The following is a 25,794-nucleotide window of genomic DNA, read 5'->3' on the forward strand; positions in this document are numbered from 1 at the left end:
AGAAAGATGTTAATATCACCCAAAATTTGTTATTCTTTCAGGCTAAGGTTCTTATTCTAATACTAGAGGCCTGTTGCACGAAAAGATTCGTGCAATAGGCCTTCCCTTCCCCTGGCTGCTGGCACTGGTTTTCCTCTGGCACCCGGGACCCAGGCCTTTGCTCCTGCTGGAGCTGCCTTCAGGCTTCGCTCCTCCGCTTCACACCTATGTATGCAAATTAACCGCCACCTTTGTTGGCGGTTAATTTGCATATTGCTCTGATTAGCCAATGGTAGGTGTAGCGAAGGTATGGTCAATTTCAGTCTTTGTCTATTATTAGATAGGATATATGCGTTGGGTTCATATGAGATATATGTAATATTTATTGAGGATCTTCTACATGCAACACATGGGGAAAGGGATTGAGGGGAACCTAAAAACATGAATAAAAAGCTGGTGAGCTCTCAAAGTAGTATACAATGCAAAAGACAGACATGCCGTCAAGTAAAGTGGAATGATTGGAGGCAGTGGTGCGCGGGTGGGTGGGTGAGAAGCAAAGGGAGATATACTGCAGAAGAGACCTTGGTCCAGGTTCTTCCACGAACTGATCTTACAGCCTTGCAAGCAGCTGCTATTTTCCTCTATCAGCATCAACTGATATTTTATATACATGGGGCATATTTCTACACTCTTACAGAAGACTGGTTATTTTTCAAACTATTACTTGAGAGTCATTTTGATTTACTAAAACAATGGAACCTAGACCTATGGGTGGGGAGGTATAGACATGCATAGCTCACTCTCAGGTTCATTCTTGCTTCTCTTTCCTTGGTAGGGATTCAGGAGTATTTATTTATTTGTTAATCCTCACCCAAGGATATTTTCCCATTGATTTTTAGAGAGAGTGGAAGGGAGGGGGAGAGATATAGAGAGAGAAACATTCATGTGAGAGAGACATCGATTAGTTTGCCTCCCACATGTGCCCCAACCAGGGCTGGGGATCGAGCCTGCAATACATGTCCTTGACTGGAATTGAACCCATACCCTTCAGTCCATGGGCTGATGCTCTATCCATTAAGCCAAACCAGCTACGCCAAGAATATTTATTAAATAACTAGAGGCCCGGTGCATGAATTTGTGCATGGGTGGGGTCCTCAGCCTGGCCAGCAATTGAGGTCTATGAGGGGGGGAGGCGACCGGCTGGGGGTAGGGACCCCAGGAGGTGGGCCAGCCAGCACCCCCCTCAGGGCTGATTTGGGGGGCTGGCCAGCCAGGGGGAGGGGCTGCGGGAGGTTGGCTGTGGGAGTGCACTGACCACCAGGGGGCAGCTCCTGCATTGAGCGTCTGCCCCCTGGTGGTCAGTGTGTGTCATAGCAACTGATCTGCTGGTTGTTCCGGTTGTTCCAGTCATTCGGTCCTAACGGTTGCTTATGCTTTTATATATATAGATAAGAATGGCATATTTCAATTTGACCTGAATTATAAGTTATTATCAGAAATAAGGCATTTTTACTAATTGTACAGTGTGGTGGTTACTTGTACAATATACAATGGGGAGAGGTCATATTTTATTATCTTTGAATGCCCAACAGTACTTGGCACTTAGCAGGTGTTCCATAAATGTTGTTTCATTCTTTTATACAATTAGAACACTTATGAATCATTTTGGGGAAGGATTCAGGGGGTTTTCCACCCTTAAAATGTCCCTATTCAAGGTTTGACGGACCAGCATTTTAAGGTCAAGGTCTTAGAAGAGTGAATTTAGAAATTGTTAAAAGGGAGAGAGAAAAAAAAATCAATAGAACTTACAGAACTACCAAGCTGGAGAGGTTTCCAAAGGCATAGTCTGGTATGTGGTGTATTTTGTTCAGGGCCAAGGTCATGGCCTGCAGTGCTGATAAACTTCTGAAAGCCTGGACAGGGATTTCCGTCAGAGCGTTGTCATCCAGCCACAGGTGCCTCAGCGAATGCAGGCCACTGAAACAGCTGGGGGGAACGTAGCTGATGTGGTTGGCATCCAGCCGCCTGGGGAAGAGAGCAAGCAAGAATGGAGAAGAGAGCAGAGCCCGGGCCTTGCAAGAAAACCCTCTGTATGCTGATTAACATGAATAAAACGGGCCAGGGGCCCTCATGGTCCTCGGATGTCTGGAGCATTTTGCTCTCTTGCTAAACTCTCTTTCTCACTCAAGAGGAGAGCCATTGCTTCTTAGGTCCCCTCGGCTGTAAAATTCCATGGTGCTTGGGTCTCTTCCAGGCTTGTGGGTAGCATGCTTTCATGCCTGAAGTGGCCTCCCCAGAGGTATAAAGATTCAGGTGAGGATCTTTTAGTTTTCCTTTCTGACACCAAGTGAAAGACACCCTCTCCTCTCCCTCCTGCCCCAAGCCAAATACATGCCTTTGTGTTTGTCCCTCAGACTGTTTTGAACATACTGAGCATGCTAATCCACTGGTTTGTTTATTAAGCTCTGGGAAAAGATTGTTTCAGTATTTGAAAGGAACGGAGTGATTTGTAAAGGCTGTTCCAGCGCTGGAAGGCCTAAAAACTGCTGGCTTTCTTGCTCACCCTAACCATTGGCACTGGGCAGATGTTTGTTTTTCCTGACATTTTAAATGAATAATAAAATTAACAACATTCCCAGCTTTTGCTTCCTTTTTTCCACACACCATTTTTTTTTTTCTCAAATGGGAAAAGACACCTAAATATAGATCTGGTTAATGAGGTGTTGCAACTTCAGAGCCAGCAGAGGGAGTGCAATACATTTATTTTCCCCAATCCAACACAAACAGCTGTAATGACAATGTCTTAACTTTTCTTGTTGAAGTGACCAGACACACAAATAATGAAAAATTTCTGTAAGGTGCATGAACAATAGAACTGCCATCACTCTGCTAGGCTTCTAACGGCCCCCACTCATCTTTTCCCCTATCCGTTCTTAAGGCTCACCCATTTGTTTGCATTTTTCAAAGCTGGGATTTAAAAGAGGAAGAGTTGCATGTTAAGCAGTCCATGTATTAAGAAGGATTAGGAAATCACGAGTGGATTTTGAAAAATATTTTAGGAAGCATTTAAGACTAAACAGATGTAGGAAGCACACCAGGGTCAGGAAGCAATCCCCTGCACACCAAATTTAAACAATTTAGAAACAGAGAATGCTCTGCGGTAGGGAGCGATGGAAAGCGGCTCCCTCACTTTCGGTCACAGCGTGGCTTCGCTCGTCCTCTGGCTGCTACTTCTGACTGAGTGGGAACAAGTGATGTCTTCAAGGTCGTGAGCCAAGTGTTGATAGTAAGTAATGGAGATAAGGTCACTTGGAACGCAGTTTAACAGTCCGGTGTCATACCCCACTCACAATTACATTTCCCGTGGAACAACTGTTACTGTAGGCAGCAGAAGCCCAGCTTCCAAATATCTCAAGGTTCTGTCAACAGATGGAGCTGGAAATGTTTAGGAAAACTCAACACTGTCTCTTCCTCTTTCTCCTGCAACAACATGCTCAGCCCATGTTCAAATAAGGTGTAATTTCATCAGGGGACGAGGAGGTGATTATTATTGTTTGACTAGAAGGAAAGCACATATGTAAACTCCTCTTAATGACTGTGCTGATTAAAGAATGAAGACTTTATTTAAATAATATGAGCTTCCAAGTTTTAGTTGACGTATTGTCTGATTATTGCCAGTTGTTAAGCATTGAAACGCCTAGTGGCTTCTAAGAGTCCTGAAAATGACTGTTCTTAAAGTTGAGCGCAAATCTCGGGCTACATTTACTAGATACAAAAGACTCTCAGCATTGAGTCATAGGCTTGTCTTCTTTGATCTCTAAGGCACTACCAAAGTTTCTGCTGGATCTTGAAGTGACCCTGGGATCAGTTTCCAATGTTAATAAGTCCATTTTTCTGGATAGATGTCTTTTATGAATCACTCCTCTCCCCCACTACCTCCACCCCCCCAAGAAAAAGGGATGTAATCTGGCCTCTACACTGTCATCTTAGAGCAATTTGCTATCTGAAATGAAGTGAGTGAGACAGGGCAATTCTTTAAGTCTTAACACTCTGAGTACTAATACTCGTGAATTCAATACTTGGGTATCCTGACTGCAGCACTAAAACGTTTCTCTGCCAGAACAGTTTTATATAAGAAGCTTCCAATAAATGATACTCCTCCTAAATGCAGTGTTTTGAGGTCCATGTCCACCTGGCCTCAGTCGTCCAAATCTAATTCAGAGAGTGGCATGTTGTTCGCATTCAGAGGCAGTATCTGATTTAATATTAATAGAAGATCCCCAGGCTAAACCGGAGTATGGAATTAATTATACCGCCAGTCATACAGGTGGTTCTTACAGAACAAGGTTCAGACTGTGGACAAAGCAGCTGGCAGGGCACAACTTGTGCCTATTCTGTGAGCAAACAAAGAGCTCGTATTATATCAATCTGCTCTTTTTGGGCAGCTGGACATTTTCTATTCATATGCTTGGAAAATGCAACATTTAAGCAGTGAGGTATAAGAAAAACGACACTAGACAGGACATGAAAATAGGTAAAAAGGTGGTTCTATAACATTATCAGGAGCAATAAAAATAATTACATTATATAGCTTCGTTTTAAGTGTTTCTTTGTTATTCTATTTCATGCAAATCACAAGGGGTGTGTGTGTGTGTGTGTGTGTGTGTGTGTAAGCAGCTCAGAATCTGTGAATTAGTGCAGAGATTTGGAATGAGAAATCTTGGACCCAAGTCAGTATAGCAGCTTTGTGACCATGGCCAGGTCAATGGACTCAGTTTTCTGTAACATGGAGACAACACCTTTCTGTTTTATAGGGTTGCTTATGATTAAAGAAAATAATACAATGGAGTTTTATAAACCATAATGCATCTTAATGATCTTAAATTATTGCAAGGTTAACAGTTGGTGTTTTTTGATCATCAAAACAATTCCCAAAATAAAAAAGGTAAACTCAAATTTTGCCTTAGTCAAAATTTAGTTAAAACAAATGCTAGGTTGCCAGTGAATTTGTTTGAGAAACACAGACAACTTTTTTCACCTCTCTTAAGAGAATTTATGAAGAGGTGTCTGTAATTATAATTAAGAGAAGTCACCCTTATTTGTTATCCTTCAGTATTATCATTATGTGTGTATGTGTGTTTTGTTCCTGATACATTGTTGAATATACCATCTTCTTTCTAAAGGCAAAGAAGAAGTGGTGACATGCGGAAGATGTCACATTCTCAGAGAAAGTTCCTAGCAATGATGTTGGCATTTAAGTTTGTATCTATCCATAATGTGATAGAGGCAGCACAAAACCTGCATGCAGTTAGATGTGGTAAAATAAAACTCTTTAGCAATGGGGGTGGCTGTAGAAAGATCACGCTGATAGCACTGTACAGGAGGAATGGGTGGGAAAGCCACAGTGGCAGGGCCAAGGCAGAGGCGGTTAGGGGTGATCAGGCAGGCAGGCAGAGCGGTTAGGGGCAATCAGGCCAACAGGGGAGAGTGGTGAGGGGCGATCAGGCAGGCAGGAAGAGAGGTTAGGGGTGATCAGGCAGGTGGGCAGGGTGGTTAGGAGTGATCAGGCAGAAAGGCAGGTGAGTGGTTAGGAGCCAGCGGTCCTGGATTGCGGATTGGGCCTAAACTGGCAGTCAGACATCCCCCGAGGGGTCCTGGATTGGAGAGGGTGCAGGCTGGGCTGAGAGGGACCCCCCCTCCCAGTATACAAATTTCATGCACCGGGCCTCTAGTTAACTATGAGAAAGAGTTAGTCAAAAGATAGGCCATTGATCTGGGCTAATTTTATATCTGAGATTACTGTAATAATGTCAATTATTAATATGGATGACTTGAGGGAAAAAAGCTTAGGTGTGAAGAATGCTGCAGCTGCAGGCATAATAGCATTCAATAAATGAGAGTTCTTTCAATAAATGAGGGTTCTTTTTCATTGTGAATCATGGCATCTTCATGACTTACATTGCTATTTCATATTTGGATGAGCATTTTTCTTCATACATTTTAAAGAAATGACCAACTCTCTTGTACATACATTTGTAGATTTAATGAGACCATTATGAACAATTCACAAATAGTCAAAAGACCACAGTGATTGAGATCATTTATAAAATCTTAAGAAATAAAACTATTTTCAGTTAACTTACTGTTGCAATGAAATGAGATCATGTAGTTTCAAGCTTGTGTGTAATACAATTTGAAACTTTCAGTCAAGATGGTGGCTTACGTAAGGTAAATGCCATACTTACCTCCTCTCATAACCACATCAAAATTACAACTAAACAACAGAACTACCATCATTCAGAACCACCTAAAATTTGGCAGAATGTAAGTCCTACAACTAGGGAATTAAAGAAGAATCCACATCAAGACTGGTAGGAGGGTTGGAGATGCAGAATTAGCTGGTCACACACCCATGTGTGGCAGATAAAAACCAGGAGGGATATCTTGGTTGCAGAGGTCCCCCTTGAGGAGTGAGGGTTCACAGCCCACACCAGGCCCCAGCCCAGGTTTCCAGTGCCAGGAAGAGAAGTCCTCATAGCTTCTGACTATAAAAACCAGCAGGGATTGAGGCTGAGGGAGATAGAGGCTGCTGGAGTTCCTGGCAGCTCCTCTTACAGGACCATGCATGGACTTACTCAGACTAACTCCTTCTGAGCTCCAGTGCTGGGCAGCAGCTTGAAAGGCACCAGAGACATATGGGGAGGAATTGATTTATCTGGCATCAGGACGAAAGCTTGTGTGTGCGCACGTGCGTGTGTGTGTGTGCATGTGTGTGCACGTATGTGTGTGTGCAGCTTTCTACCAGGCATAGGCCATTGTTTCTTTGATGAGCCCTTCCCTGACAGCACAGGCAGGTGGGTGCCATATGTGAGAATTCATCAACCTGGTTCACACTGTTTGCCTTGCTTTGGCGATTCCTGAGGGGCCCCCCCCCCAAACTTTTGGATCCACCCAAGCTGTTTCCAGTGACTTTCCTATTGAATCGTCTGTCTTGGCTCATGCTTCAGATTTTCCTAAAATCTCTCAAACAAGCAACATCTGGCCTCAGCATGCCCCATACTTCTTGCTAAGTGGCCCCAGGCTCAGAACTAGCAGAAGCTGGTCTTGGTTCGAAGCTTGGCCTCACCTGGGCACATCCAAGCCGAGCATACGAAGCAGCCACCTGCAGATCACTTTGTAGCTCATGCTGGGTGGCTCCAGGCAGAACACAGGTTGTGGCTGACCTTGGTTTGTACCTCCTGAGAGACCACAGAGCCAGCATACTGGGGGACAGCCTCAGACCACATCAAAACATCATCCAAATGACACATTCAAGGGGAAGACTCAGCAGGCACCAAAGCCCCACTGAAGTAAGTCTTGCTCTGGAGTGTGGGGGGACTGCACAGCTGATCTTCCATGATGGCCAGAGGTTAGTGGTTGCAGCCAGTCCTTGCAGCTGATCAGGCTGAGGGTAAATCCCTTCCAATGATGTGCCAGCAGCAATTGAGGCTCAACTACAAAAGGAGGATGTACTCAGCCCACATGAGGGGATTCACCTCAGGTGCCCAGCTTGGGTGAAAAGGGAGGCTGTGCCACTGGACTCTACCGAACACCAACTACATTAGGCTACTCTACCAAGCCTGGGAGACATAGCAGCTCTACCTGATATATAGAAACAAACTCAGGAGGTTGCCAAAATGAAGAGACAAAAAAACATGTTCCAAGTGAAAGAACAGAACAAAACTTGAGAAACAGAACTAAATGGAGAGAAGCAATCTACTAGATGTAGAATTCAAAACACTAGTTATAAGGATGGTCTCTGAACTTAGAACCCCAAGATCATTAAAAAGGACCAATCAGAAATGATACACTAATTGACATGACGAATAATTTATAGGGAATCAACAGTAGAGTAGATGAAGCCAAGAATCAATCAGTGATTTGGAATATAAGGGAGCAAAAAACACCCAATCAGAACAGCAAAAAGAATAAAAATATATGAGGACAGTATAAGGAGCCTCTGGGACAACTTCAAGTGTACCAACATTCACATAGTGGGAGTGATGAAAGGAGGAGGAAGAGGAGGAGGGGGAGGAGGAGGAGGAGAGAGAAAGAGAGAGAGAGAGAGAAATTGAATATCTATTTGAAAAAATAATGGCAGAAAACTTCCCTAACTTGGTGAAGGAAATAAACATACAAGTCCAAGTAGCACAAAGAGTCCAAAAACAAGATGAACCCAAAGAGGCCCACACCAAGATGCATCATAATTAAAATGCCAAAGGTTAAAGACCGAAAGAGAGAATCTTAAAAGCAGCAAGAGAAAAGCAATTAGTTACCTACAAGGGAGTTCCCATAAGACTGGCATCTGATTCCTCCACAGAAACTTTGTAGGCCAGAAGGGTTCAAAGTGATGAAAGCAAGACTACTCTACCCAGCAAAGCTATCATTTGGAATCAAAGGACATATAAAGAGCTTCCCAGACAAGAAAAAGCTAAAGGAGTTCATCACCACCAAACCACTATTATATAAAATGTTAAAGGATCTTCTTGAAGAAGAAGAAGAAGAAGAAGAAGAAGAAGAAGAAGAAGAAGAAGAAGAAGAAAAGATAAAAATATGAATAAAATGGCAAGAAATGCATATCTATCAACACGAATCTAAAAAATAAAATAAATGAACAAGCAGAACAGAAACAGACTCATAGATACAAAGAATATTTTGCAGGTTGCTAGATGAGAGGGAGTTTGAGGGAGTGGATGCAAAAGGTAAAGGGATTGAGAAGTACAAATTTGTTGTTGCAGAATAGTCATGGAAACTATCATGAGGAAGATAATCAATAACATTCTAATAACTATGTATGGTGTCAGATAGGTACAAGATTTATTGGGATAATCATTTAGTAAGTTATACAATGTCTAATCACTGGGTATACACCTGAAACTAATATAATAATGTATGTTAATGTAATTGAAAAATAAAAAAAATGATTAAAAAATACAATTTTACAAGGTACCTTAACTCTTTGCTATGGTGAAATTTTATTGCATTGGAAAACATTGGAGTTGATCATTGGAGTTGAATTTGTCAGGAGATTAGTATAATACTCTCAGAATAGAATTTTATCTATCTGAACTCTTATAGATTGAATATATATATATATATATATATATATATATAGTCTTCATTATAATATGAGTCACTTTTATTATTAGTACTTTTTTTTAATATTGAGGGAGTGCCCACAATGTGAAATTTTAATGAAATTTCCCACCCATCTCCTTGGACGATATTAAACATATGAATATACATAAACACCATGATTGCTTACAAGGGAATTTCTGCTTTTGTTTTTTCTAACATTCTCCATCTTATTTGTTGGTAAATTTAATGTAAACCAGGAAGAAAAATGATTGCTTTATGTTTACCTTTGAAAAGTTAAAAAAGTTTTTTCCTCCCACTTCTCAAACTTGGGGAGAGATAAAATACAGTAATTTTGAGACTAGTCACCTGACTTGGCCAGCAGCCAGATGAAGTGTCAACTGAACCAAACTTCTGTCTCTCTGGAATCATTGGGGAATGCAAGATTCCAGTGAGAAATATTGTAAAGCGATTTACAATTTACAGAAATATTTTGTAAAGTCAATTTCCCAGAGGTCACCACTACTGTGAATTTTATAATGTAGATGATCTATAGCCAAAGTAACATGAGAATTAACTTCTTCAGTTTCATATTTCTCCATAGAAAACAAAGACCATCTTTTCATCAGGGGCACCATTAGTCTCCCAGGTACCATCAGGGTTTGAAACCTGGGGGTCATTTTTGAATATTCCTATTGCTTTCTAGCCAATCATTCACCAAGTTCTCTCCATTTATCTTTATCACAGAAACTCCATTTCCATTGTCTAGGTCAGCCTCTTATCTCTTCACACCTGTATTATTGCAACAGCTTCTGAGCTGGTCCTTTCGGCTTTGATCTCTTATCTCTTCAATTAACCCTCTAGGCTGCTGCTAGATTAATCTCCCTAAAATTGTGCTTTAGGTAATTTCCTTGCTAAGAATCCTTAGTTCTTCCATATTACCACTCCTTTTACAGAAACTTCTCATTCTAATATTCAAATCTCTCCACCCACTTTATCTAGCCAAACTTCTCTCTTATCTCTCTGTCCCAGTCAAGTCCTTCCCACAGATCTTCTGGGCCTGGTGTTCATGAGCATCCCCTACCTCCCGCCTATCTAAATTGCATCAACTTACTATTACGGTTCTTTTGAAGTAGAAATGTCCTTAGCTAAGACAATGGGAAAGTTAATTCTTGTAGATAGATCAATCTCTAAATCCCTAAAGAAACTACTAGGGTCCAACGCTCAGCTCCAGAATGGCAGGTGGGAAAAGCCATGGTATAAAGATAAGAGTTTGCAGCCAGAAATCAGTGAATACAGGTTCAGTCAAACTGGGGGAGATTAGCTGGTCCTGAGCAGCAGTTTAGAACATCACTTAGAGATTAAGGCTTCAGTTCAGCAATTATTTCTTTGCCAAGGTGCTGCACCTGGTGCTGGAGATCTAGCAGTAAACCAGGCGGTCATGGTCCCAACCTGTATGGGACATGTTTTATACAGGTTAGTCAGATAACCAAGTCATTACGATGAAGTGTTCGGTGAAGGGAAATGCATGGTAGGAAGACCTAACCTGAATTTCACTTTTCTTCGAGATCCAGATCTGAATTTAAAATGGTCTATGTGTAATCTACTTAGTTGTTTCTCTTCAAACACATGTGTTTAAGATCAAACTCAGTATCTCCCACCCCATCCTCCCCAAATGTAGTCCTCTACCAGGGTTTCTTATCTCAGTGAAGGGCTTCATTAATCATATGGTTATATAAACCAGACTCTCAGGAATCATCCTTGATACCTCTTCCTCCTTCATTCTTCATAGCTAATTCATTGCCAAATATTAGTAATTTCATTTAAATAGTTCTCAAATCCATCTCCCTTTTTACATCTCCATTGCCCCCATCCTGACAAAGTTTTCCTTTCTCTCCTAGACAATTTCAGATCTGCCCGTGCCCTTTCATGTCTAAAATCCTCCAGTGGATTCCTATTGCTTTGACAATAAAGACGAAAAGTCTTGATGTGTTCCTAATGGCTTTCAAAGGAGCTGGACTCCACCAGCCTCACTAGGCTCTTTTTTCACTTCTCTCCACCTCACTCTTCCTGATTCAGCTACACTGACCTTCCTTCTGTTTCCTGATGTGCCAACTTTTCCCATTCCCCACTCCAGCCCCTACCCCACTATAAGATTTTGCACCTATAGTTCCCTCTGTCTGGAATGCTTGTCCCTCTTGTCTTTGTCTAATCAACTTTTACCTTTGCAACAGAGAAAAGATACCCTTTCTCACCTGCAGTTTCTTCATCAGGAAAGTGGAGTCAAGTTCCACCTCACAGGAAATGAGGGATCAGACAACCAAATACATAAGGAAACGCTAAAAATAAATGTCTGGCCACACTATAAAAATATTGTTGCCTTTTCTTCTTCAATGTCTTCATTTCTGTCCTGCAGCATTACAACTGTTCTTTCTTTTTGTAAACCTTCAAGCATGTCTGGAGTAGCATGTGTTTCTGTCAAGCTCCTTCCTTTCCCAGGCTGTAGTGCCTGTTCTCTGCAAGGGGTTCCCTGAGGGAGGCAAGAGAGTGTGGTGGGGAATGGCAGATCTTGGAGTCAGAAAGACCAGAACTCTTATTCCAGACTCATTAGCCTGACTCCAGCACAAGCCACATGACTTTGAGAAGGTCAAGTAATCTCTCTGAGTTTTTCGCTTTCTCATCACTAAGGTTTCTGCGAGGATGAAAGGGGATGATGCAGGTAAAAGTGCTTAGTAAATACTGGTGGCTGCTGCTTTCATAGCCATGGCATTTAATAACCTCCACATTCTGATTTTGTTTTTGCAATGTTCCCATTCTCTGCTGCTTTTTGATGTGCCTTTTCACAGTTCATTACAGGCCTCATCTGTCCTGAGAGGGGGGAAATGCTGCCCTTTCATGATTTGCCTTCCCATAGCAGTCACCCCTTAGGTTCCCCAAAGAGTTTAATTTACTTTCCAAAGTCAACCTTCATTTCACCTGACGAGGCTAAAAGAAGTTTATTTTACTTCTCATTCCTCAACATCCATGTTCCCTTTTAGGTATTTGTCTATCCGGTATGACTGTCATGTATGTGATTTGTCAGAGCTCTGGCAGACAACTTGATGTAAGGAGCTTGCACGCATGAGGCCTTACATGAAGTATTCCCATCCCCCCGGCCCCCCCCCCAACCCCCCCTGCCCAATAGGATTCTGAGGACAACGCTCTAATGTGAGCTCTCTTCTTGTAAGCTCTGCATAGGAAGGGCTTTGTCTCTGAAAATAATTATCTTCTAATGTTCAAATGAGGTGGGGGGACAAGGCAAAACTTCCCTTCTTCATTACCATTCACTGGGTGCTGGTTTGTGCTTGGTTCCATGAAGCGAACTCTGTGTAACGGACAAAACCCTCGGCCCCTAGAACTTCCAAGTCCACCTTCATCCCACAAAATATGCTGGCGCTTTTGTGATAAAACAAAATAAATAAAAACCATGGTATGTTTTTATTAAGTAGGCTTGTAATTTTTCTTTCTGGAGAGTATTTTAGTGGAAGGAATAATGTCACTAATACTAAAACCATTACTTTTTTAAAAAAACCCCTTTGATCCTTTAATCTTATCCTCTTGGCTACCTCACCTTGCTCTCTGTCTGCTCACACCTCTTTGTCTTGTGTTACTTCCTTCCCATCCTTTATCCTCGGAAACCCAATAGGCTCCTGGGTAACAGAAGAAAGCGGCTGCTGGTTCTAGGCTTGCCTCCTTTCTACTCAGCCCTGCGAGTCCCACTGCCTCCTCGTCACCCATTCCTCTTGCTTACTGTCTTTTTTGACTATTATCCGCATTACCCTACTATGAAGAGTCTGGGTGAACTAACTGGCGTTTCGCAGGGTCCACGGGTGGGGTCTGTGGTCCTGAAATGGGATCACAATAAGCAGCCTGGGCAGATCACGTTCCAGGCAGGAATTACACATTCCTCTTAGATTTTAGAATATAGTCTGAGGTGAATATTAGCTAATTGGAGAATAGAGATAGTACTAAAGATATGTCTCATTCTCCTTCCATTTTCTATTTACCAAACTATTATTTTTGTGATTGTGCATACCCCCCAGTTAGCTTTGGCAGTGTAGACTTGGAATAAAACCCGACATGTATTAAATCATTCTCTGATGAACAGGATACGTCATTTCCTTTGATCATTTCGTGCTTCACTAATGACATGCTTGAACATCATTAACCACTATGCAAATGAAGCAAAGATTTTTTTAAAAATAGATCAATTTCTTAACTATTAATACAAGGTGTGAGGGGATGGGAGGGTTAAGTTTTGAGTTTCCATCAAATCACTGTAATCTGACCCTAGTCTTGAAATGACTATAACGTGAAACGTTTGTTGGTGAAATACAACTCGCTGTAAATTGTGATTACATTTCCGATTCCTTTCCAGAAAACAGAAAGGAAATTAGGTTATGTTTGATTACATTACAAAAAATCCAACTGGTGTCTGGGCAATCCTGACCAGTCAGAAGCCAAATGTGCACATTGTACAGGGGCCGGCCCCGGGCCATGAGGCTCTAGCACATGGACTTGCCCTCTTATTCTTTAGCTGAGCAATTTGTAAGCATCACGAGAGAGTTAAAAGAACATGAAGGTACCTATCTGTTTTCATTATGAACAAAGCAAAAATGTCTTTTGTTTATGCAGAATAAATGGAAAATTACATCTCTTGAAACACGAGTCCAATCTGTTTCTTCCTCATCGCAGTGCTACCAATTTCAATATATCAAGTTTCTTAAACTTTCCTCAATGAAGCCAAGTCCATAGCAGTGGAGCAAAGTACACCAGTGACCTGTGTCAGTAGTCCTCAAGCGGTTTTGGTTTGTTAGGCCGCTTTGTTAGTAGCACAGAACACTAAAAAACATTGGTTTCTCAAGTACATTGGCCACACAAATCACCCGAGAAGATCGTTAAAGCAAAGCTGCTAACTAAGTGAGACAGAGGCGAGGCCCAAGGTTCTGCATATCGTAGGAGGTGCCGCTGCTGCTGGACCGCATTTGAATACCAGGGTCAGGCAGCAGGCGGCCTCTGAACATGACCTGCCCGGGTTGTCAGTAGAATGAATAGGCAGAGGTGAGCTGTTTCAGGTAATTACAAACAAGGCAACCCCGACTTTTACGTCATAGTCCACGTACATTTGTAATTCACACTGGAATGCAAAGTATGGATTTTGTTATTATTTCATGTTTAAAAAGAGTTCCGGAGAATATCTACATATCATCTGAAAGAATGCTGCAGGACACTCGTTCTCCCGGTCTTCACTTAAGAAGCTCTTCACTACATAATGAAACCAGTTAGAAAACACTAACATTCGGGTTAAATCGTTTTGGGGTGCAGCCTGGATGATTCTTCTGGGCATCCAGGGCTGAGGAGCCCCCCTACAAGTTACAGAGCCAGGCAAGTATTCAGGGTGCTGTCGCCATGGCCCCGTGCTCCTTGGAGAGTGCATGTATAATAAAAAGAAAATAAAAATATCAAGAAAGATAGAGTGCATTCAAGAGAGAGAACAAAAGAGGAACCATTGGGTAAAGGGTGAAGGTCTAAGGGCTGCAGCAGGCCTTTCAGGAACTGCAGGGATGTCTCCCCGGTGTTGGCAGCCCGGATGAGGCTGCTCTCACCCTGTCTCATCCTGACGCGGGCGTCGCACGGAGGCTCAGGATGGCACGGCAAATGAATGCAGAATGGATACCGAGTGCATGTTTGCAATGAGCATTAGACTCAAAGCCAATGCCTAAAGGAAGCAGGAGAAATACTATTGAATACCTTGATTCTGGGGCAATAGTAAAATTTTAAAGGGGCTCACTGTTGCCCAAACTTGCCCCAAACCGGGTATGGGGCTCCTTCGGTTGGTACAATTCGGCATCTGTGTACTTGGCGGTTAAGTCTTTGCTTTTAATTTGGTCAAGTCTTAACTCTTGTATCAAAGCAGCACAAAGAAATGTAAGTGAGAAAAAGTGGCAGGGCAGCGCAAATGGCCAACATTTAGCACCTCACAAGGGTCTGTCTGCGCCAGGCGAAGGGACCCCAGACGAGCATGACATAACCAGCCGATACCGTCCAGCGAGTACCAGGGCCGAATGTGTATCCAGATGCCTCTGTTGGATGCGATCAGCGTCGTACTACAAAGTTAACCCCTGGCTTTTTTTTTTTTTGCTTTTTTACAGGAAACACATACTTATAAAGTTTCAAAGGCAATTGTTTTTGCGAACCAGAAACCAAATGCAAGAGACACCTGGTGAATAGTAAATATCTAGACAGTAAGAAACCAAATCTGAACACCTTTATCAGAGAGGCACCACCCAGTTGGAGTGAACAAAAGATTCATGGTTTTCTCTTTCTCAAAGAGTTCACTTCTGTGTGTGTTCTGGTTGTGATCTTCTTTCAGCTGATAGTGGCTTTTGGTTACACACTCTTATCCTTCTATCTTCTGCCTGCCTCACAGCTGTTTAAAGTTCCTATTGGCCACGGCCATTATCTCGCTTTCAATCCAGCCACGGGACCCCGTGCCCTTACACAGACAACCCACTGGAGAGCGGCTTGCTTCTCTGACTGCTTCTTCCCTTCAGGAAAAGGCTCGTGCAACAAAGGAGGAGCGATACTGTTATGTCATTAAGGAGCTCCTGAAAATGCCGCAGACCTGTCCCAGCCCACAAAGGCGCCCTTGTGGGCTTGTTTATCTATAGGATGGTGAAAACCTAGGAAGTCACTTTGTTTGACTGCAGTGAAAAGCTTGAAATGGTCTCAAGCCCAGATTTGCTTTCATTAAAAAAAAGATCAAAGGAGGAAAGTATCATCTCCAAATCTCACGTTCCTCCTTCTTTCGTGTCACCTCAACAAAAGGCATTAAGCACACTGCGGGTAATGATTAACTAACTGGTGGGCTTTTTACAGTGATTTTCAACTAGAATCTGCAATATTTATTTGCCTTTCTTATGCATTTATCTCCCTCATCATTGTAGACCAGAAGCCATATTTTGTTTGACAGAGGGGGACCTCCAGTGTGAGTCAGATGAGAACATATATCACATAGGTGTATACTGGAGATCATGCAATATATTGTAAACACTTATGCATGCTGATGAGGTAAAGATTTACCGACCAAATAAGTACTCGTGGCAAGGTCTTGGCAACTAATTACTGTCAACAACTGCTTACAATCCAAGCTCCAACACATCTGATAGCTAATTTTTATTTATTCAGAGATTTTAAATCAGTGGAGGGTGGAAACTCCTGATGGAAAAGTTGTGGATGCACAGTAGGAAACACCACCACCACTGCTATGTATGTTCGTGTTTATGTGTCTGTGTGTGGTGTGTGTGTTTGTGCCTGTCTGGATGGGTGAATCCGAGGTGTGTGTGTGGGATTGCCTGTGTCTGTGTGTGGTGATGGGGAAGCTCTTGGTTTGTAGACTTGTGCAGTAAGACTTTAAAATAGACTATTAGAGCTTGGTTTATTGATTTGAGAACCCCTGATGTACATACAAAACTTAAAAAAATTAAGCCTTTATTTGACTCAGCAAATTTCATTACAAGGCAGCTCAGCTCATCTAAAAACAGAATAAATTGAAGATGTCAAGGTGTCTGGATTGTGACACCCATTTTTCCAGATAAAAGGAGAAAATAGCCCTGCTGGTGTGGCTCAGTGGTTGAGTGTTGACTTATGAACCAAGAGGTCACCCTTTGGTTCCTGGTCAGGGCACATGTCTGGGTTGCAGCTCGATCCCCAGTAGGGGCATGCAGGAGGCAGCAGATCAATGACTCTCTCATTATTGACGTTTCTATCTCTCTCTCCCTCCCCCTTTCTCTCTGAAATCAATAAAAATACATGTAAAAAAAAAAAAAAAAAAAAGGAAAAAGTAACATTCCTGATTCAAAATCAGAAATTTCAAATTACAGGGGAATATAGGAAAAGATCCTGGAAGTATATGTTTTGTCCTGAGATACCAGTGTATATAAGAGGCTTTGGCTGGAGTTATGATTAAGTCTCTGCCCTGAAACCTCCAAATCCAACACGAGTCCCTCCCACACATATTGTTTAATGAGGAAGCAAAGAACCGCTGCTCTAATGGAAACTCTGTTTCCCAACTTATTTAGGTAGGACCTCCAACCAAGGAATTTACTGAAGTGGTCACCTGGACATTTCAATGCTCCTTCCCAAATTGATCCTGAGGACATTTTGCAATTTCAACGATACTTACAGGGATTGAAGGCTCCGCAAATTCTGCAGCGCTTCTGTGGGTACCTGCCTTAGATGGTTATTCTGCAGCATACTGCACATTAAAACAAATAAAGAAAAATATTAAAGAAAGCCAACAATAATTAACCATAACTGGCCATAGCTGTGTCAGGCACTGTTCTAGATGTCAGGGAAACAGCAGAACATCAGACAAACCCTTGGCCCCTGGGGAGCTTAAACTCCAGTGGGAAGTGACAGGTAATTAAAAGTAATGAATTTCACCCTATGAGCCAAGTGATAAGTACTACGAAAATAATACAAAACATAGATTTGGGATAGATAGTAACAAAGAGTGAGATTTTTATTTTAAAGGAATGGAAGGTCTCTCTTAGGAGCTGATATTTGAGTAGAGACCAGAATGGAGTCAGGGTGCAGATCATGTGAATATCTGGGAGGAGCTACTGAGGAACTGGGACGAGCAAGTGCAAAGGTCCTGAGGTTGGAGCTTGCTTGACTTGTTAAAAGAGCAGCAAAGGATCAATTGTGACTGAGGAGGAATGAGTGAGAGGAAGAGATTGGGTGAGAGAACCTGAGGCCATCTCATGGAGCACTTTCGGGCCATAGTAAAACTTTATTTTAAATGTGATAAGAAATTCTCGTTGAAGGGTTTAAGTGGGAAATGATCTGATCGTACTTGTTTTTAAAGGATCACTGTGGTGACTAATTAGATTAGACAAAATGAAAATAAGGGTATCATAGGAGTCTATTAAAGATCTCTTTTCTTGCTCATGGTCATATTTTGATATAAATTACATTCTTTTTGTGAAGTAGTTGCATTTTTGCTCACCTAGGTTCAACAATTCTTTTCAGAACATAGAGACTACAGAATGGAAACAATGAGATAAAAACATACTATTGCAAATGGGAAAATAGCATGGAAAAATTCCCATTAGATTCCTTATATTTTGCTACCTTATTCATAAAATAACACAATAATTTTGCAGCCACTCCCATCCCTCTGAGTATTGCATGGTCCATGTAAGCCAGAGGCAGAAGACTGTTTTAGGAGAGTAGACATTTTACAGAAAATTTTCTGCTTATTAGGTAACAAACTTATATTTGGATTTCAGAAACAATTTGCCTGGTTCCGTCATCACCACAATTGAAGTTTCTTTTCATTAGATGACTAACTGGGATTCAGCTCCCTGTATGTCTAACTCTTGAGGGATATTTGCTGAATGTACAAATTCTCAAGTTGAATGGTGTCTGGTATGATTAAGGTGTGGTGAAGAGCATGGGTTCTTGAATTTGAATACCTCTTCCCTGCCACTAGCCATGTGGTCTGAGCCAAATCACCCAGTCTTTCCATGTCTCAGGACCAGTAATCATACTCCCCCGCAAGGTCATTGTGACCATCCAATGAGTGAAAGTACATAGAACAATACCTGCCACATAGTAAGCATTCAATAAAAGTTGACCCTTTTGTATGAATTGATGAACCACTTCTCAAAACTAACAATACAGTGAGATGGTACTGACTGCGACATTTTAATTGAGAAAACAAAATCAGCAGCAACAATAGCTACAACAACAAAACCTGTGCCAGAGGTTGGTTCTCAAACTTTAGGGTTTAGCAAAATCCACTGAAAGGCTTGCTAAGTCATAGTCTGCTGGCCCCACCCCCAAAGTTTTCAGTTCATTAGGTTGGGGTCGGGACCAGAGAATTTGCACTGATGTCTGTGCTCTGGGCAAGGCACCACAGACTGAGACCCACCTTATGCTATGCTAAGTATTTCTGATATACTATTTTCAGATGAACTTGAGGCTACACTGAGCTTGGAGATAAGTCCTAAGGTTTAAGTCTTGGGAAGCAAATCATTCAACCTAACTGACCCTTGATTTTTCATCTGTATAATGGGAATAGAATAACATCTGATTAACAAGGTGTTTGACAATTAAAATTTAAAGGTGTTTATTATACTTTCATATATGCAAATACAAATTCATATACAAATAATATGTGAAAGGTCTTTGGAGGTCATAAAATTTATGCTTTTCTCACCATGACTGAGATTCTGTTTTCTAAGAAATATACTTGTGTTACTTGTATTCCAAAATTTTACTCGAATAATTTCATTATGTTAAACTTGAATTCAACAAACATTTCATAAATCAAGAGTCTCAAAAAATATGTTAATTCTTTATAGACAAAGTCCAGTTTTAGGGAGATCTCACACTTCACTGACCAGTTTGGGAGTCCCAAAAATTGTAGGTTGAATTCTGTATGCTGCATAATTTACCTGAACATTAAAAGCTCACATTTCTATGTTATTTTACACTTTTCCAAGCAGTTTAAATATGGTATATAATTTTAATTTCATAGAAATGTTTTCTAAGTCATTAATTGTTGAGTGATTAATCATGATAAGATACATGATCATCAATGTCTAAACGTTGTAGGTAGTATATTACTGGTACAAAGTGTATATTAATTGTTCTCCTATGCTTTGCTAACCAAAAAGTGAAACTATTGAAATGTGGTCTTCCTAAAATATCGTAAAATTGGAGTAGAGGACAGGAGATATTTAGATGGTTTTCCTTCGTGGAATAGTTGCAAACTTTCTCAGTAACTTTATATTCCTGGCCTCAGAAAATGGAATTTAACAAACTTTATTAATGATAACTTTTAAAGCTACTCTTGACTTACCTCCAAACAATTTAATTTTTCAACTACTTCTACCAGTAAAACACCAAAAATATAATTTAACAAACCCACAATTAAATCCTGATCTTTCTCTAAATAAAGAACTTTTGCTTAATTACTTTCAAATGACAAAACAAGAGCAAGTTATCTCCATTACATCCTTATAAGTCTCCAGTGAGTTAATTAGAAAATTCTATTTTTGTTTAAGATATTCCAGAGGGAGAAGAAACAATTAAAGGGTTTACAGCACCATGGAGTGCAATTAAAACAGAAAGCATTCCCAACACGACTGCTGATTTCTTTTGCAAATGCTCTTTTATTGAATATATTGAATATAAGCAGAATGTGCATGAACGGAATATGGGTTTAGCCACTTATAACCTCATTCTTTTTTTCATTCACATATGGGGAAGAAAAGAAAATGAAACACTTTCTCTAGAGACAAAGGATGACTTCATAGTTTTTTAATTTCTTTCCCTGAGGAGCTTTAAAATACTCACTACTCCATACAACATCCCCATGTTACTCAACAGCACAATATTTTGGTTATCTTTTTTGCCAACAGGACTAAATAAGAATATGAACAGTGAGTGAATCAGAGGGAGATGAGATAATATGTTGAACGGGGACTTTGTAACAATCGATGGCTTGGTCCTTAGGTATTCCCTCTACCCAATTGTCCTGTGTTTAGGTATCAAGTAGCTATTAAGGCTCTATTCTGGGCCTATGTGGGAATGAGAACAGTTTGGCTAACTGTGACCTTTCTATGGTTAGTTTTACCCATCCCCTCTACGTGGCTTTGGTTCTGGTAGTGGGTGGCAGGAAATGAGTCATTCTTTGACTGAATGGCCTACATAAGACAATGTACCTTTGTTGAGGACAGCCTGGTTCAGAATCCCACTGGACTGGGTATTTTGGAATACAGAACCAATAACTTATTTTTTATGAAGGTCAATATTTACAGGGGTAATAATCTTAAACATTAGTGATCTTCTAGAGCTCATAGTAAAAAGTTTGGATATAAAACAATCCCAGCCAAGGATGGCTATTGCTGTCTTCATTGTGCATCTCAAAGGATTGCACTGATAGCATCTTTTTCTTCTTTTACCACATGCCCTCCTTATACTGATCAGGGTCCCAGACAAATATTACTTTTATATTATCTTTCTTACCATGCTACAGTGCAATCAGTTATTTCTTTCTTCTTATGACTTTTGGACTTTATAAAACAATTGAGAGTTTCCATGAGGGTGAGGTCTGTGTTTCATGTTTCCTTGCTATTTAATGATAATTGTTTGTAAGAAGAAGTTTTACATTGCCATGGTTAGATATCTTTAATTGTTTTGTGATGTTTGGAGTACTTGTTCTACTGCACTAACAGTGTTTTTAACTAAATATGTGGTTAGAAATCATATAATACCTAGAACAGACAGGATACAAAAGCTGAATTAATTATTCAATAATTTTGAGAGAATATATTTATTCCATGTAATTTTTCCTGTACAAAGTATTAGTCTTATCAGAACTTCTTCTTCTTTTTTTTTTTTTTTTTAAACATTGATTTGGTGTTCCACTTATTTATGCATTTTTGTATGTGCCCTGACTGGGGATCAAACCCACAACCTTGGGGTTTCAGGATGATGCTCTAACCAACAGAGCTACCCAGCCAGGACTTATCAGAACTTCTTGAAAAAACTTTCAGTATTATTAGGTATGAAAGTATTCTTGATTTACATTTGGTGTAGAGGAACGGTCAAGTATGATGTGGTAGGTAGAATCTTTATGCTGGGCTGTGCTGCGCATGACAAGACAGCTTACTACAAGTATACCATTTGGAAAAACAGGACACCCTCACAAATTTCCAAAGCACTCTATGGCGGGAAGAACCACTGTGGTTGGGAACCATTGCTTTAACAATGAAATACTTTTAAAATATTTGACAATTGAATTTGCTCCTTAGATATTAATCCTTAAGTAGCAAAGTAAAGGGAAGAGTGCATGCAATTCCTGGCAGGAGTCTTGCTCCTCTTGAATCCTCCTCGCCTTGACAGTGATCTAGCTAAACTGAACAGTCTGAACATGCCACTTCCTTGCTTTCATCTCTTCCTTTGCTCCTCATTATGCCTACAACATAATAATGTCCATGCTTTTTTGGCAGAATATATGGGATTCCTGTGACCAGGACTCTTTCTACTTCTCCAGGCTCTTTTCCAGATACTCTCCACCTCCTCCTAAATGCCTGAGCCCCAACCTACTTGGGCTGCCTGCTTATGCCAGGTACTCCTTGCCACTGTGTCTCTGTGCATATTGTCCTCTCAAGATTCAGATCCTTGGTCATCTCTTTGGGGAAACATCTTTCTTAGGAAGCTGAACCTTAACCATCAGATGGGACTAAATTCTTCTCAAGCTCTGTAGTTCCACAGTGCCCTACACACAGTTCTAGACACACTTTAAGAATTACAGGTGAAAAAAAAAGAATTACAGGTGATCTATTTGTCTTGATCCCACAATCTACCACTAGATTATAAGCTCTTCAGGGCATGACCACACTTAAGGATCATTGTATTTGCAGCAGTAATGCATTCAATGCCACTTTGAGTCTCACACTTACCAGGCTTTGCTGAGCCCCTGACTGTGTAGAAGACAGGAGACATTGATTAGTTAGGAGAGGATAGATGAGAGAGTCTAACTAAACACCACATTCCATTCTGGGAGAAGAGGTACATATAAAAATGACAAGCATGAGAGATAACCTGTGATTTTCATTTTTAAGTCAGATTAATCCAATGCTCTCTGAAGTGTTTAGGCAAAATACACCGTAAGAAGCAGCAAAGGTGTCAAAAGTATTCTGGGTAAATAAAACCTGCTGACAGGGAGAAGCCCACATTGTTGAGAACGCAACTGATAATCCATTAATAGACATATGGCATTAGGTCTACATCATACAAAATGAAGAAGAGCTGACAAGTCTAGAAACCTCTTGTCCTCTCTGTATCATCCATCTGGACCATTTATTCCACCAGTATTTCTTGAGTGTCTACTATGATTCAGGCATGTTCTAGAAGCTGGGGATAGACCAGTAGCCAACACAGACAACATCTCCAGTTTCATGGACATTTAGTGCAGTATGATTAATATTAGAAATATATAATTAGAAAATTAAAAAATGTTATCAAAAGATTCATACTAAAATTAAGTAATTCAAATATGAAAATTCAAAAATGTAATATTATAATTCTAATGATCATATCTAGTATATACCTAATCCCTAGATATTCTTATTACATAATTTATATGTATTAACATTATATAATCACAATTTACATATAATTATGATGGCTAATGATACATTTATTACACACAGACACAGATATGCAGACACACATACACTCTAGCTCAGTATATCTGATTTACATTTTGTTAAGTGAATTAAGATGATCAGTTCCAGTATAATCAATTTAACACGTATCCAAAATGCTTAAGGGTACATAGGTCAACAAAGGGAATATATTCCCTTATTTGTCTTATCCAAACTTGATTTATGTGATGTATTTAGAAGGGTTCCAAATATTTTGCTGTGTTCATGGACACATAGGTGTACTAAAGTTGATGCTATAACTCAGAATCCTGCCACATAATGAATTAACATTAGCATTTGGCAATGTGACAATTTAAAAATATTTCTGCCTCAAAGCAAAAATAATTCAAAGCTGAGGGGACCAAACCCAATGATCTAAGCAGACCAAAAATGGTTCTGCTGTTGAATTTGACCTTTAACTAATATTTAACAAATATATTTAAACTAAATTACTTTTTAAATAGCCTACATATCCCTGAGGTGAATAAAATGCAGTTTCCGTTAAGCAGAAATATATCAAATGCCCTTTTATTGTTTATAACTTTTATCTCAAAGAAAGAAAATAAAGTCAGGGTATTTTCTCTGAGATAAAATTTTCCCATTATGAGTTTCAATCTGAGTTACCTATTTTCTCTACCTAGGTGCTTTTTCCCCCCTACACAGAATAAACTGAAATAAAATTAAACAATGGGTACTAGAATAAGGAGGTAGTCAATAATAATGAGTCTTCTGATAAACAAATTGGGAAGTTGGACATTAAATAATATGAAAACCCACTTTTACAAGTCTCAATGAATTAATATTTATCAAATAGTTACTCATTGTATCTACAATTACTAGGCTTTTTCACATCTATTCACAATTGTAACATAAACTTGATTTTTTAAAGCAGATCTTTAATCATAAGAAAACAAACTTTGCAAATGGTTTGAAGATGTGATCTCATTATGTTAGCATCACGGTGATTTATTCACTTGGTGATCAAAATGATTCAAGAAATCTTGCCAACATCATAACACAAAAGGGAATGAAATAGTTTTTTTTTAAAGTTTGAGTTGATAAGTTGGTTATTTAGAGGCAAACAATTTTAGATATTAAAGTTAGAAAAAGAGAGGTGAATTTTTTTCACACAAATCCAGCCAGGTATAATATTGCTCTATGGGGTACCAATGAAGGCAGACTTGAATTTAGATGAATTATCCCAAATGCTCCAAATAGGTTATTTGAGGAACTCAGTCTTTACAAGTTAATTAGCATTCACTTGCTGCTAAAGTCAGAATGTACCAGGTCACACCTGGTTTACTTACAGAACTTTAAGACTGTAGAGGCCAGCAAAGGCTCCCTTGGGAATGTATGTCAAAGCGTTTCCGGCAAGACGTCTGTGGGTTTGAAGGGAGAGGAGAGAGAGTGAGCACACTTCTCTTCATGTGGAATTCATTTAGTTGTTAAAACAACGCACAATACAATTATGTTCAAACCACAAATGCCAAAAACAATGGTAAAAAAAACAACAACTTGTTTTGTTATAGTTTGTGAAAATTTTCTGTAAATTTCTAATAAAAAAGCTGGCAAAAGAAGTGCCTAAGAAGAAATATAATAAATTACCTATTTTACAGAAGTCATTTAATAGCTTACCTACACTGTATATAACTCTCCTTTAACAATTTTTTTTTTTTTTAAATACAAAAGCTAGGCAAAGGGATAGAGAGCAGTGGGGGACAGTTGCCAGGGTGATGGGCTTATTATTACAGGTAAGATGGGGGGAAAGAGCTCTGCTATGAGTGCATTTCAGCAGAGGTCTGTGCCAAGCATCACAAAAGCCCTGAGGTGGGAGTGTGCCTGGGATAGTCCGGAAAATGCAAGGAGGCCAGCATGGCTGGAGGGAAGTGACCAAGCAGGAGAATGATGGGGTGAAGCTGGGGAGGTGTCTAGAGCCAGTCCATGCAGGGCTGTGGAGGCCACAGTAAGGGCCTAGAAAGGGGAGGGGTGTGATCAGATCTGTGTTTTAAAATATCCTTCTGGTGTATGGGACGATGCTCCAACCAACTGAGCCATACCAGCCAGAACCCCAGAGTGGCCAGGGAGAGGTCAATGGGGGAAAAAGGAGACCTATGTCTCCTTTTCCGGGGAGCGGGCCTAAGCCACCAGTTAGACATCCCCTGAGTGCTCCTGGACTGGAGAGGGTGCAGGCCAGGCTGAGGAACACCCCCACCACTCAGTGCACAAATTTCATGCACCGGGCCTCTAGTAAATAAATAAAGAGAAATAAAAGGGTCCTTCTGATGGGACCTTTACTTTCTTGTTTATTTAAAAAATTTTAACATTTATTTTAATTTTCTATTACAGTTCACATTCAATATTATTCTGTATTAGTTTCAGGTTTACAGCATAGCGGTTAGATAATCATACTTTACAAAGATGGGAGCTTTGTAGAGGG

The 25,794-nt window shown here is 40.3% G+C and overlaps 1 protein-coding gene across 3 annotated transcripts in view; it reads right to left on the minus strand.

Annotated features, from left to right (window-relative positions):
- The window catches only part of LGR5 (leucine rich repeat containing G protein-coupled receptor 5), a gene marked incomplete at its 5' end in the record, with an annotated part of 146,885 nt that overhangs the window by 43,361 nt on the left and 77,730 nt on the right, over positions 1-25,794 (minus strand). For 2 of the 3 annotated variants that reach the window (XM_081083291.1, XM_081083290.1), the window contains 3 exons: positions 1,789-2,004; positions 17,318-17,389; positions 24,665-24,736. In XM_081083291.1, coding sequence (XP_080939417.1) covers positions 1,789-2,004; positions 17,318-17,389; positions 24,665-24,736 — 360 coding nt within the window. The remainder of the gene's footprint in view (positions 1-1,788; positions 2,005-17,317; positions 17,390-24,664; positions 24,737-25,794) is intronic. The other variant, XM_081083292.1, reaches the window with a different exon arrangement.

This window comes from Myotis nattereri (genome assembly GCF_964212035.1).
Source record: "Myotis nattereri genome assembly, chromosome: 2".
NCBI classification, from domain to species: Eukaryota; Metazoa; Chordata; class Mammalia; order Chiroptera; family Vespertilionidae; genus Myotis; species Myotis nattereri.